General features: G+C 47.4%; 1 protein-coding gene across 3 annotated transcripts in view; it reads right to left on the reverse strand.

Moving 5' to 3' along the window:
- The window catches only part of LOC146345290 (adiponectin receptor protein 1), a 37,031-nt gene extending 22,838 nt beyond the window's left edge, over positions 1-14,193 (reverse strand). For all 3 annotated transcript variants that reach the window (XM_084859576.1, XM_084859577.1, XM_084859578.1), the window contains exons 1-5: positions 14,028-14,193; positions 7,922-8,006; positions 6,115-6,314; positions 4,323-4,439; positions 3,378-3,549 (exon numbers count right to left, since the gene is read on the reverse strand). In XM_084859576.1, coding sequence (XP_084715702.1) covers positions 3,378-3,549; positions 4,323-4,439; positions 6,115-6,255 — 430 coding nt within the window. In that variant the 5' untranslated portion in view covers positions 6,256-6,314; positions 7,922-8,006; positions 14,028-14,193. The remainder of the gene's footprint in view (positions 1-3,377; positions 3,550-4,322; positions 4,440-6,114; positions 6,315-7,921; positions 8,007-14,027) is intronic.
- Positions 14,194-15,263: the final 1,070 nt, after the last annotated feature.

Genomic DNA, 15,263 nt, shown 5'->3' on the forward strand with positions numbered 1-15,263 from the left:
GGCCTTCTGTAACTATGCTAATGTTAATTAGGCATAGTACTGCCACTGCTCTTATCAGCTTTATTATGCGTTTGTCTTTAGTATGGAGGATTCTGTTAATTTTTTTTAATTGGAACTAACGTAAAACATCCTAGAAAGAAAGGACATAAATATTTTAAATAACTTTATGAAGCACATGAATTCATCCTATAAAAAAGGAACATCCTTTAGGAGTTGGGGTTTAGGGTCATTCAAACCCTCTTTGTTTTTATAGATTCGGGATAGGGAAAACATTTTGCAGCAAAGTTACTTAGGATGCAATCTTATGCAAGTTTAGACATGGCTGGGTAGGGAAAGCTGGGAGCTGTAGGATTTTTTTCTGTCTGAGCATGCATAAGATTCTGCCCTAAGTCTGCTGTGATGAGATCCTCTTTGAGCCCAACTAAGTTTAGATGCTCAGTTGGAAGACCTTCTTCAATCACTCCCTAGTATTTTCCACAGTTCCGCTCCTTTATCCCTATCAGCCAAACACAGGTCCTACTCTCACAATCCCTCACGAGACCATGGAAAAATTTGCCACTGCCCATGTCCAGAGCTTGTAGCAGACATATAACCATTTGAATCCTCTTGAGATTTTATGGTTTCAGGACAGGGAGAACATTTTGTAACAAAGCTACTAAGCCTGATAGAACAAAGTTCTCTTGGAAATAAAAAAAACAAGTCTTCCAATCCTTGCTTCTAAAAATGTCAGCCCACTCTGAATACATATGTCTAGGTTTTTGGAAACCTTAAGGAAATGATTTGATTGAAAAGCTAAGTTTCTAAGCCAGCTAGATTTTTTTATGTGACAGCGCCCAAGCCCGAAGCTCTAATTCTGAATACCAAACACGGCAACCTGGTCTGCATGACCACAACAGCCCAGTGTGGCTTATTTAAGCCACGGTGGGTTGAGACATGTGCGGGAGGCCATTTTGAATATTCAACCCCATGGTCTGTTGTTTAACCCTCAAACAACCCGTCGCCCAGGTTCAGATGATACAGCAAACCATCCCAACCCCTTACTGCAGGTTGAATATTCAAAATGGCTGCCCACCAATGCTGCAACCCACCATGGCTTAAATAATCCACACTGGGCTATGGTGATTAAGTGAACCGGCCCAGTGTCAAAGTTATTCATCGATCATTATTCACACATTGGTTTATTCAATCCAATTTTTTCCAAGGAGGCAGGGCCACTAAGATTGAGGCACAATTGGCTTACATTTAGGATAGGCTTCCCTGTCCTAGCGCCCTCCAGATGTGTTGGACTACAACTCCCATTATCCCCAACCAGTATGGCCAATGCTGCCTTCCAGAACGTCTGGAGGGCACCAGATTGGGGAAGCCTACTTTAGGGCATTTCTAGATGGGAAACTTTGAGTGTCATTTGCTTTGACCTATCACACCTAACACCCACAAACCGCGTGATGCCCTGCCGATTACTGCTAATCAAGTGAGGAGCATCAGCACAAGCAATGCAACGCAGAACAGCAAAGAAAACCCATTGCAAGAGCACAGCTCTTCCTGCACCAGCTCCACTGTCCAGTTTAGTGCAACGTCAGCCATCACTGCATTTCCTCACAGGCCGTCTTGCGACATACACAAGTGATCTAACCACAGGTAGGCTGCAATTATGATAATGGCAGCTTACCCTTCAAACAGAAAAGACTGCCTGCCTAGCAGTTGTCACAAGAGCTAAACCTGACCCACTGATTTCACTTCAGATTAACTGAATGCAGCCTGCACGCCTCAGCAAAAGAATGGGGAACCTGTAGTCCAACAATATTTGGAAGACTGCAACTCCCTTCATCCCTGGCCACTGGCCATACTGACTGGGGTTAATGGGAGTTAGAATCCAACAATGTCTGGGAGGGTGAAAGTTCCCCCCTCCTGCCTCAGCAGGATTCACTTACTTAGCTCAGAACACTGTCCAAGTTTGTTCTAAATCCAGACCGTTAGGCCCATCTACACTGCGCATAGTGGTCACTTGGGAAAAGTGGGGCAGAGCATCCTATCTACCTGTTAGAATCCGATTCATTATCGCAGGAAGCAGAGATGAAGAGAAGTGTGGACGATTCAGAAAAGATCTCTATGCTTGTGTAATTCACCTTAAGACTACTCCAGCGCTGTGAGGCGAGTCTCCCTGGCAAGTGGCCTTCCTGTCACTGATAACATGACTGAGCCATCTGATAACATCCCCTCGGTAGCCTGAGCCATCAGCACAGACATGAAAGCAAGTGGTATTCATTGGTGAGGAGCAGCTGTACTGGCTTGCCACTCTGGCATGTTCCCAAGTCAAGTTTAAAGGCTGCGTTACTAATATCCTTATAGTGGAGGCCAAGTCACTTGACATCTTTTGATATTAACCTAATTCTTTAGTACACAAAGGACCCGACTCAATTAACTTCCCTTACCAGCTATATGGCAATGGGGTAACATCTTAAAAAGGAAAACAAATGCAATGTGATGCTTTTGGACGAGATGTCTTGTCATTTACAGAACCTCATCAAGTCACTGGAGTCTAACTCATCACTTCAATATTTATACCCCATCTTCCATCCCTAAAAAGGGCCCCCAAGGCAGCTTAAGTTACATAACCAAGACAATAAAAATCCACGAGCATAAAGACAAATGAGAAGAACAGAACAGAAGTCAGCACATTAAAGCCAAAAGTAATACAACAGTGGGAGAAAATCTGCACAAAACGTATTTCTGAAAATAAAACGGTATTAACAGCACTTCTGGAAAGCATAAGAAAGGGATTAGGCCTGAACCTGAACCTCTCTGGAGAGGGAGTTGTGTAGTTTGGGTGTTGCACCCAAAAAGGCCCAATCCCTCCAATTTCTGGCATAGGTCCTAAGCTGACTAAGGCTACTTCAGCCCCCAAACAAGTATTTATAAAATACTTACATTTCATACATATTTGCATTAACCATTCCCAGGGCAATTCAGATAAAGCAATACAAACAGATATAATACAACTCACTATTAAAAAAGGAGGGAAATAACCTCTTATTAGTTTAACCAATATCCTCCACCATCCACACCATTTGTCATAAGCAGAAACGAGAAAGACATAGTGCTCTCCAAGACAAAGAAAACACTCAGAATTCTCCAGTCATTTTGAATTGGGAAAAGTTCTTTGCAAACTTATAATGCAGGACAACCAACATTTCAGTGAAACTACCAACTTCCAGAAAAGGCTGGGAGGGGAATCTTTACCACCGTGGGTGAATTCCACACCCACCTCCTAGCCCATCTCCAGTTCTGGCCAATTCTGATGCTACAAGGGAAGGAAAAATCCAGTGGGGAAATAAAGTCTTTTTTAACGTTAGTGCAGTAATCGGAGATTAAGTCACCTAGTAAGTGCGTCCAGATGTTGCCTGTCTCCGTGTGAATGCGGAAAATACTCTTGAAGCAGGCTCTGAAAGATGGCATGGGGGGGCGATGCCCATGCAGGAGGTAATCATTATCTTTCAGCCAGTCAGGCAACACATCATAGGGGATGACCCTCCAGCGACCTTCCCAGACCTGCAACACACCAAACCATGTCGGCTGTTATTTGTCTGGTAGCTCTTAATTATCCCTCTCCCATGCAATATTGTTGAGTGCTTCATCTCCTACTGCAGGCAACCCTTCAACAGCTTTAATTAGACCATTTGCAACATAAAACCCAGTTATCTCTACATCACAACCCTCTCAAAAAAGCCCATGTTCCAGGAAAAGCTGAGCAAATGTGCTATCTCTCACAGCCTGGCTCTTTGTCACACACTGCAACACAGAAAGTAACGGTGTCACGGATAAGTTGTTAGCCATCAGGGCTGGGCATCACGTCATTAACAGTTGATGCTTTAGCACTTTCCAGCTAAAAACTTCACTCCAATAAACAGGAAGACATGAATTTGAAATCTCCAAGGCACATCTGGCCATATCAGACGGAATGGTTCTACACTGGAGATGTGGAGGTTTGAAACAATAGTTCCTGGTTCTCCCTGTAGAATCTACTTTTTCAAACCTTCACATCACTTTAAAAGTTACAACCCGCTAGCCAGAGTATTGAGTTTCTTCATTAACTCCAACAGCAAATCCTTATTTTATTTCTAAGTAACCGCTTGACTGGTCCAAGGTTGTACAAAGGCCTTCGATCTGGCATCATGCCCAAACTCACGTCACATTCCAATTTTGTTTGCAAGAGTGGAAGGGGAGAAGGTTACAAAATACAACATATCCAGAAGCCTGTCTAACTCTGAACATTAAAGAACGCTAGCCCAGAGTACCAACACCCATTTAAGGCTTCAGATTACCTTATATACAAATTCTTCCATTTTCTCCATTGCATGATGTGCCTGCAAAGGGAGTGTGAGGACCCGTACTTCCTCCTCCTCTTCCTCCTGGGTGGCTGGGCATGGCTGGTCTTGAGCCTAGGAAGAGAGATTTCTTAGGCCTGAACACAGGGGGAGGAGGCATACTGAAAGCTCTGCAAAATGTGTTCTAAACACACACTGTTCCAATACTTGCATTAATCTGTGGTGCACTGTGAAGTTAAGTGTATCTGTGAACAGGAAGTGCAGAGTAGGGGGCTGTCCCAGGGGTGAGGACAGAGAAGCTCAGACTTGTGGAATGGGGTGGAGCACAGATATGGCGACAGAGGTGTGCCCCACACATCCATGTCTGTCAAAGACCCAGCTGGCTCATGAAAAGGGAGCATAAAGAACTCCAAGAATTTTCTTCGGCTTGCAGGTTTTGCACAGACCAGTGCGTAAAGATTGGAAGCAGAGCAGGTCATGCCTGATAAGCAAGCTGAAGGAAAACAAAAGCACCAGGAGGAAACTCAACCATCACAGTACTGCGGACACTCAAAGGGAACTCCTTTGGCAACTGCCTACACATGGAGCATTACTGTCTAAATCCACTAGAGCAGTAATCCCAGATTTGCTTGAATTCAGGGAAAGGATTAAAGTAAAGCCTTTTCCTTCTTACAACTAAGAGGGCAACCCAAATTGGCAACTCAGTTTCTCTCCCTGGCTGGGACCCAGGAAACAAGCTAGCAGGCAGCCAAAGCAGAAAAGAAAGGACAGACTCTCCTTTTCATCAGTTCATGTCTCACAACGGTGGCTTCAGCACAGAATGCACATTAACCATCTCAAAGCACTACGCTGCTACATTTTCAGTATGACAGATTAGTCCTCAGTGACAAGGAGAAGTGATACCACAAGGAAAAAAAAATATCCTGCACTGTATGGATAGTTCTGCAAGCTGACACCAAGAGAAAGCTGGCACTATACAACATTTTTCCTGAAGACTCTCAGACCACTGCTTCAAAAGACTTATGAAATCTGTATATTTTAGTGGCAAGAAAATGTCATAGGAGTCTTTTACTCTGCACCCAGGTACAGCTATATCAATCAAACAGAATTGAGCTCCACATGTTTAAAGATCTGGACTGGGATTGGGACGACCTGGGTTCAGATTCCTGCTCAACCATAAAGGTTGCTGAATGACCCTGTGTCAGTGCCTTTCAGCCTAGTCTCACACGGCTGTTTTGAAATTAAAAAAGGACAACACCCATGGACACTGGAATCATCTAGAAGCTGCACTGGGGGCCCTTCAGAGGGCCAAAATTTGGCACAGATATTGTCTAAAAACACTTTAAAAATGCACGAGGTACATGAGCCAGCACTGTGGAGAATGGCAGCACTACTAGATGAAGGTCAGATCACACAGGCTCCCACTCTCTTGGCCAAGATTACAGCCGCAAAGCTGCTAATAGGATTCTCCAGTATATTTACAGTTACTCTACAAGGACACAGCAGGAACCTTAATACATAGACTAAACACTGGAGAATTTGTTTAGGACAAGTTGGGGAAGGTTTTTTTTCTCATCACTCATTCAGATGCACCTTTTTACAACAAGGAAGGCTCACCTAGACTCTGCCTACTTTTATTGCAGCGCAGAACATACATTTCCCTGAAGGGACAGTGCTTAAATCAATCCTGTCATGTTTGTATGGCTTACAATGGAATTATTGTGAAGTAGTTTTATACACAGACCTTTACATTAATGGGTGTTAACAGCTCTGCTGGAAAATTACTTACATTGGCTGAACTGGTTGCTGCTTGGTTGCCTTTCTCCTCCAAGAGGGGCCCAAGCTCAGCCAGCTCCACATCTTCCCTCTCTCTGACATTATTTAAAGGTCCATTTCCTTGGCTGGTTACTGGTCCTTTACGGGACGACATCTTCTCTCTTGCAAAAGCAGATAACTAGCAGTCCTCTCCAGCACCCTTAGGAGTTCTCACTGGGAAGAAAAACAAGTTCGTTTGCAGACCAGCCTGCTTCTAAATATGTCTTCCTCCAAACACATACTGGTTGTTCCTTCGCGGCAAACATGACATGCTTTTCTTCATTACTGAACAGAGCTGTCACCCAAATAAAGAAATTTTGTCTAATTAATTGCAGGACTTCCTGTAAATAAAAGTAGTTCTGAAGGAGAAAACATGATTTCATGTGTCACAGTAGATACCATCTTAGAAGATGCATTTCCTATGTAAGATAGGAGGAAAACGCCTTCTAAGATGGCACTTGCAGCCTCTGTAAGTAATTGTGTGAGTGTTTAAAACAAACTGAAGTGTGTCTGATTGGGAAGCAGGTGTTTTTTTAATCAAATGTTCTTTAATTGATTTGTTGATGAATTAGAGTAACCAATCAAGCCTTATTACTGAATTTGTGATTTGGAATGTCTCATCTGCTACTCTGAAACTGCTTTGGGAATGTTCCTAGCTTTAAGATGTTTTCCCAAATGCTGAAATCTTTTGGTAATGGAATTAAATGTTAAGATGGGCCTCAGAGGGGCACTCCTAAGGAATCATGTCCAGACTAAAAGAGGTCAGCAGGCACCTCCACAAAAAGCCACTGCAAATGTTCAGGGACTCTCCAGATGACCATGCTAGGTAACATAGGGGGCTGCAGCTGGGAGAGGGAAATGTGGGCAACATCACCTCCCTCCACAATGCATGATTGGAGCGTTCACTCCAAACGGGGATTGGGAGCCATAATGGTAGTGGAACATTGCAGATAAAAGTTATCAGATTGCAGAACAACATATCAAATTCTCTGTTGTACTGAAAAGGAGGACTTAGCTATATTTGTATCCCACCTTTCTCTGACAACAGGCCTCCAAGGCGGCTGACCATAAGTGAAAATACACAAGAATTGGGTGTGTTTTTAAAAAGGTAGTGATTGATGGAATCTCAGGGACGATGAGAGTGTGAACTATCCACTCACTCCCACCTTAGACCTGCCTTCTCCAACCTGGTGCCCTCCAGATGTGTTGGACTGCAACTCCCATAATTCCCAACCAGAAGGCTGCCTTAGATGTTTCTACTGCTGCTTTTGGAAGGTTCCATAGTGAGCATAAAAAAAGAACAGCACACACTGCCTGCAGATGTGCTCCCTAGCAACCAGGACCAGGAAGCAGCAGCTGTTTTGTTCTTGAGGGAGTGGGACATCTTCTCACCTTGGCAGCTTGACACTCTGTAGCTCCTGGAGAGAAGACTGATGGAGGCTCTGGAGGGATGACGATGTAAATGTCCACTCCCCCAGGCCTCAGATGTCACCACTGGTGGTGCTTCTGTGGTTGTTCCAACTGCTAAAATGTCTGTACTAGAAAGTACTTTGACACAAAGTTAATTAACTGCTGGAGCCTTGGCTAAATCACAGGATAACGGGATTTTGAAATTGTATTAATCCACGTATTTGGCAATTCAGATATGCAGACTAGTCCATGTATTTGGCAATTCAGATATGCAGACAACCCCTCAACAGATTAAATGCATTCCACCTTCAGGATTGAAGAGGGGAAATTATCATGAGAAACATAAGGAAGCTGGGGAAAGGATTTATTACCTGTGAGTTGTTAGGAGGAAGAGATGCACTTTAAAGGATCCTGGCTCATGGCTCCACCCAACTTGCCATTCCAGCTCTACAAAGCCTAGAAACAGGATTTCCAAGAGTGAGAAGTGCACGTTTTCATTGTTCTATAGTGCAGGAAAAGCTTGTTTGAGATTTGTCCAACTGTGTTTAGGTGTTGTTCAGCTGCAAGACTCCCTGATCACTCCCTTAATATTTCCTCCCATGCAGTTTCGCTATCCCTGTGGCCCAAATAATTGCCCTCCATCAAAATTCTGTAGGGAGCCTACAGAAAGTGTTCCCATTCTGATTTCTCTCTTGTTCTCCTTCTGCTTTTTGTTTTAAGAGTGCTACTGTTTTAGACAAGATTTGCCTGGCACCAATTTCTATGAGTGCAGAACGCATGCCACTGTCATGCAGGAACACGTATGTCTATGATTTATGTAGCTGAATCAAGGGCACCCCTTTTGCACTGGAGCTGTGTTTATTTAAACTGTGCCCCACCAGAAGTTGTGCATTCCCCAAGGCCAGCTTGTTCACTATCACCGGCCTTCCCCTCCAATGTGCACCTGATGTGGTATACAGGTACATCCTAGGGCCACTCAGTTCACACAGGACCTAGCAGGCCTCATCAATACTCCCTGCGCAAACTGAGCTCACACTGTGGAACGTCACTCAGACGTCTCAGTGGTGGACCTTCGGAGACACTTTCCCACACTGATGGTCTGCCAAAAAATTCTTGGCATGTTGGTAGAGAACATCAGGACATATCTTAGGACATACCCAGTTCTCACACAGTGCTGACCACACCTGTCGGGTCTCACTGCACACCTTGAGAGTGCACTGCAGGATGCACTGAAGAGTCGCCAGTGGTTGAGCATTGCAGGGGGAGATCCATCATGGAAGGCAACTGATCTTTTAGGGACATTTGTCCTCCATTGCCAATTGTCTCGCTGAGGAACCCCAGGGTTCCCTGGAACAGAATTTTAACATCTACTACTCTACCACATGGTCTTCAGGATCAGCCTTTGAATTAAGTAGAGAACTGATTACTTTGAATTAAGTAGAGAACTGAGAACATTACTTGAGAACTGATGCAATTTAACAACAATGAACTCCCATGAAGATGTTTATTCTAGGATATGTCAATATTGGCTAAACAAAGAATTAAAACAGTATCATGGTGAAACTGCTAGAGGTCTCCCAGTTTCACAAAGCACCACTTCCTGTGGCCAGACTTCCTGAAGGTGAATCGAGAAGCATCACCTTTCATAAAAGCAGCATTCTTCGTGGCTTCTGTGGACTCCTATGTATGGGTCGTGGGTCTGTGCAGAGCCTCAGTTCAGAACTTTCTAGAGCTAGGCTAGCATTCTGGCAGGCAGCCTACCCCCGATGCACATGCTCAAGGGGGCATGGCTCTCACCTCCCCACTCAGTGCCTTTTGAGCACCAAACCTTGACCAAGGCCTTTCGTCTTGCTATATGTCTAGCTGCACCCTTTCTGTCATTTTGAGTTCTTGTTGTATACATTCCTTTTGTTATATTTTGTGTTCTGATTTTTCTTTAGTTGCCTCACAGAACCCAGAGTGCCTTTCCTGCCCTGTCAGGGGGTTATAACCCTTAACACTGCAACGTCTCACAATACAGAGATAGTGCAGTGATAAATTCAGAGCCCCACGTTGGGAGAGGCAGAATCACTTCCATCATCTTATTGCTCATGAGCAGAGCTCTGCCACAAGACACTGATTCCCATGACTCTACACAGCTTTTCCAATGATAAAGCAAAGGATTCAAACAGATCTCCCAATGATTTGGCCCTGAAAGCTACTGATCAAAGACGTATGATACAAGGCCAACTACTCTATTCAAAATCCACCATGTGGGCTGATGAAGAAAACAGGAGAATCTTCTCTCGGAGGAAGAGATCACCGCAGTCTCACATTGTGATGCCCACCCACCTCACATCATTTGTTCCCAGGCAGAAGCGCCGGGTGGAATTTCCACCAGGCTTTCCCAGTCAGGGAGGCCCCACGTTCAGGAAAGCCGAGCCCCCTTCACTCCTCTGTCAGATTCCTCCGCCCAGATCCTCCCCAATCCTGGCAAGAGCAGGGCTTATGGAGGGGATGTGGCCCACTGTTTGTGGGCCAAACAAGCAGCCTCCGCAGGCCAGACTAAGCCCATGGACTGGAGGTCCTGCCCCCCTGATATAAGCACTTCCCGTCTTCACTGTTCATGAATACCTGTAGCTACAACACTAAAATGAAAGCAATAAAGCCTAACTTTCTCAAAGATGGATCAGCAAATATTGGGTGGCCAACCAAAATGTTTTCACCCCAGGACATGGCCCTGCCCAAAGTGGTGGGTCCTTGTCCCCAACCTTATGCTGTGTCTCTGAAATGCAGCACACGGTCAGAGACAGACACAAATTGCTCTGCTGCTCCACTCCAGCTTGGTGCTAGTAAGGGGCACCAGAGGCACGTGGGCTCTCTCTGCTTCTACCTGGCTCCATCCAGCAAGGGGCAATGGAGGTACGTGGCCTCTTTGCACCAGACAGTTTGAGCTCCAACCAGCCAGCAGACAAAGACAAGGCAATGTACCTGCACCATCCCTCTCTGGCTTGGGGCCAGAGAGGGGAGACAGAAGTTTGGCAACTCTGTGCACAGAGCTAAAACAAACAGCCAGCTTCCTTCCATGTTTGAGGTTGGGGAGGATCTCTCCATGGCTCAGTTTGAGAGGAAGCCTCAGGTTCACCTCACCTGGAAGAGTCTGACTTACCTCTTGCCATGGTGAAATGGGCAAGTGAGATTATCAATCCCTAACTCTACCTCCCTCTCTAAGCCAATCTGGTCTTCAGTTGTAGAATCAGGCAACACTTGAGTTCGCCTGAGGACACTGTTATTATTTATTTTCTTAGGGTGCAATCCTATGCATGTTTAGACAGAGAAAAGGCCCCCAACTCCCAGCATGCCCCAGCCAGCTGCACCCTTAGGGAGCAATCCTACGGCTACTAGACACGGTCTAGAGGGCCATAGGATTTTTTGGTTTTTGGAAACTGAGGTTGGAGTCCTGCATTCAAGCTCAGTTCCCAGAAACCACACTCCTTGCTCCCTCGTAGCTGGCACAGTTCTTTCCACACCGGCTACTTCTCCGTGCTTGGAAATGGGGCGCAAGAGGGTGAAGAGTGGGCAGTCCCGGGGGTGGGAGGGGACCACAGTAGCCACTTTACCAGGCTTCCTATGCGCCGTGCAGCCTCCCCTGCTCTTGCTCCAAAGTCCCCAGCTAGACCTCACCGAAATGCAGGGTGGCTGGAGTACAGAGGCAAGGATCTGCCTCTATGCTCTGGCCACCCTATACTGGATAGGCATCAGTCTCCAAGTTTGGAGACTGGCGTCTATCTCCATAGAATTGTGCCCTTAAACACCTTTAAAAAAAGAAGACTCAAGGCGATTTACAAATTAAAACATACAAAATAGCATTCTGTTCCCATGTCCAATGCTGTACTCTTTTAGGCAACGTTGAAACATTTTTATTTACCCAGGCATTTTAATTTGTTTACAGTTTAATGCTGTTTTCATAGTTTTTAGCTGGCTGGTGCGTTGTTCTATAACTCAGTTTTATGGCCTGATGTTTATTGCATTTTATTACATTCTTGATGTTTCTTTTATCTTTGCACACTGCCTTGGAACCTGCTTTTGGTGGTAAAGGGGGGGGGTCTAGAAAGTTTAAAATAAATAATGGAGTTCTTGTCTGTCATTTCGAAATGGCTCAGCTAATAGTGTAACCTCAGCTAGTAGCTGGTTCCTTTTTCACAGAATAACTAACAGAAAATGTCCTTATTATGAAAGAAATGGAACTGACAACACATCTTCCCGAATTCCACAATGCAGTGTTTCCGACAGCTGAAGATGCAACAGGAAACAGCAAAAGAATGGAGTTCTAGTGCTCTTTCCTTCTAGCACTACATTACAGAAACAAAGGTGCAAATCTAAAAGGAAAGCCAAGTGCTCAAATATGCCTCAAACACCTGCTCACAAAAACAAACGATGAGAGCCACTAAGAGCAAGGCAACTAGATCCTCTAAGATTGCCCTGCACCAGGAACAGGCAACTTGTAGCATTCCAGATGTTTTGGCCTACAACTCCCATCATCCCTCACCATTGGCCATGCTACCTAGGGTGGATGAGAGTTGTAGGCCAAAGTGTCTGGAGGGCCACAAGTCTCCTACTCCTGCCTTCTATACACATGCACTGTCCCCTGCCTAGAGGGAGCGGTCTTCCTGTAATTTATCTCTGCATACATCTGCTTTGGTTTCAGACTGTACACCGCTCCCTTCATCTGTTTATTTATATTTTAGTCTGACCAAAAAAAGAAGTCCTCTGGGCAGAGTCGCTAGTACTAGTTGTTAACACTTCATACTCTTTCTACCTTTGTTGCAAACCGGTCTCATTTGGGGTACGCATCATGCTGGTGCTCGTACAGAGGTTAGTGATGCACTTGGTAGGACCAGAGGTACCTGGCTTCAAATTCTCACTCAGCCATGAAGTCACTCTTTCTCTCTCTCTTGCACACACACAAAGTCTCTGTCTAACCTACCTCCAAGATTGTTGTGAGGAGAAAATGTGGTGGGGAATGACATACACAATTTTGAGGAAGGGCATGATAAAAATGTAATACTTAAAATAAAGTTAGAGTCACAGGCTGCCATATAGGTTCAAATGCTGGCAACTAGAAGAACTTCCTTTCTGAGAACTGAGAAATTTGACACCAAGTGACCTCACTGGTACTGATTTCCTGAATATTCAAATCACAACTAAAAGATCTAAGCAACCTATATACTCTTCAGATAATGAGTCACAGGACAGTAAGTAAAAAACACACACACCCTTCATCCCCTTGAAATGGTCAGAAGTAGCAAAACCATTAAGGCCGAAATCCTATGCATGTTTAGCCAGTTAAAAAAAGAGAGTCCTACAGGTCCCAGCATTCCCCAGCTAGGCCTGCTGGCTGGGGAATGCTGGGAGTTGTAGGACCTTTCTTCTGTCTAAACATGCATAGCATTGCACTCTAACATAACCTGTTTAGTGAGCTCAGGCGGCCCTTAGCACTGCAGCATCAGCCACTACTTTAAATCGGCACATTGGTTTAAAAGCCAGAGGAAAGGGGGAAGGAGAGAAGAGCATGCACGCAAATAAGCGGAAGAGTTTTGTGGCACCTTAAAGCCTAACGAATTTATGTTGGCAAAAGCTTTCATGGCAACTGGCTATATAGTCCACAAAAGCCTATGCCAATATAACTGTGCTCGTCTTTAAAGCGCCACAGGGCTCTTTGGACCAAACCCAACGTTAGCCTAACTTAAGTCCCATTCATTTCAACGGGTCTACTCTTCGGGGGGGGGGGGGGGGGCTGACTACAACCCGCTGCTGGTTTTGCAGCCACAGGCTAAGGCGGCAATTAGAGACGCGACGGAGGCAGCCGCCTCTGGAAACGCCAAAACAGGCCAGCCCCAAGCAGAGGGTTGCAGCCAACGGCATCCTCACTCAGGCCCGATTCATTCCAGCGGATCTACTCGAAGGAGGGCTCACGCGGGATACCCCCAGACATGCCCCCGCGGTCCGGGGCGGGAGGAGAGTTACCCGCGCGGCGGGGCGGGTCAGCCCCTTGGGGCAACGTGGCAGCCGGAGCCCCCAAAGCGAGGCCGGGCACGCGGAGCCCGCCCTCCACGCCGCGGCGAGCTCCGCGCCATCGGAAGCTGCCCCATACCGAGCCCCGCCGCGGCCCCGGGTCCAGCCAGCCCGGGACGGTCGGCCGTGGCGGGAGGGCTGCAGGCAGGCAGGCAGGCGGACGCCCCCCGGCCCCTACCTGGAGAGGCCGCGGGGCGAACGGGCCCTCGTGACGGCGACGCCGGCGCCCGCGCGAGAGGGAGGCCGCCTCACGGCGCGGGCGGGAGGCAGGCCCCGCTCTCGACGCCTGGCTGGCGGGCCGCCCCGCCGCGCGCCGGCCACAGCTCCCGCCAGCGCCGCCCCGGTCGGGGAAGGCCCCTCGCCCGCCCGCCGCCCCGCCCGGAAGGAGCCCGAGCGCCCTGAGGCGCCGCGCGCGGCACGCACCGGGCGAAGGCGCGCCGCTACATCCCGCGGGGAGGCGAGGACAGGCGGGCGCTGCCGATGCCGCCGCCGGCGTCCGTCCCCTGCGAGCAGCCGCGGCCGGAGCGGAAGGCAGGAAGGGGCCCCCGGCCGAGGGAGGGGCGCCGCTTCCGCCGCGGCGCGCGACGTCACCTGGCGCCGGCCGCGGGGCCGCTTCCGGCAGCGGGCGGCCGCCCGGCGGATGGGGCGGGCCGCGGCTCCCACCAGCCCCGGCCGGCGCGGCCTGGTTCCCTCCCTCCACCGGGGCTTCTCCGGGCGTGTTGGGCTACAGCTCCCACCAGCCCCAGCTGGCGGGGCTTGGTAGCCTTCCCCCTGCCAGGGACTCTCCCGATGCGTCGGACTACAACGCCCGTCAGCCAGGCTCTTCTGGATGGGGTGATGGGACTTGTAGTCCAGCACATCTGGAAGGGCTCCCTGACTGGGGAAGGCTGGGTGAGCAACTTGGGGCCCATCAGATGTTTTGGCCTACAACTCCCATCATCCCTCCCCATTGTCTATGCTGGCTAGGGCTGATGGGAGTGCTAGGGCAAAACTTCTGGAGGGCCACAAGTTGCCCACTCCTGGCATAGTTCTTTTAGACCAACAGCCCCTTTGTCTGGACTAGAGCCAGACTTCCCGCTTGCTTTTGATGCTGCATTTGCTGGTTGATTCGTTTCCTCACCAGTGTAGTAGAAGAGACAGTTGCTCATAAGAAATGAGCCAGGATTTTAGCACAGTGCCCAGTGAGTATTTCTCTCCCATTAAAGCAGAAGCAATGACCTGTAAGTCAGGTTTTATTTCTTGTGCAAAATATATGACAGTTTTGGTTGGTTTAAAAGCAACAACTTTTTGTTTTTGCTGCTGTAGCAAAAGTAGTCCATGCTTATGATCCTGTGGCCAAGGGCATGTGTGTGTGTGTGACTGTGGCCAGAGCAGGAGCAGGACGGGGTTGACCTGTAATGTAGCCCACTGTTATCCCTCCATTTCAGGTGTGTGTTGGTTGGGGCGGTGGGTTAAATATAGTGGCTTACACTATATATATAGTGTAATATAATCTATAATATAATCTAATGTTAATATTGCAGGGCACAGGTGGAGGCGAGGCTGGGAGAGTGGTTTGCAACAACCCAGCAATGTAGTCCAGTACATATTGTAGTCCAACACTACAATGGTGTTTAAAGACAGAAAATTGGTCACAAACCAGAATACCCTTTGAGACAG

The sequence above is a fragment of the Heloderma suspectum genome, chromosome 5 (genome assembly GCF_057233095.1).
Source record: "Heloderma suspectum isolate Gila_16-S chromosome 5, 16-S_ref, whole genome shotgun sequence".
NCBI classification, from domain to species: Eukaryota; Metazoa; Chordata; class Lepidosauria; order Squamata; family Helodermatidae; genus Heloderma; species Heloderma suspectum.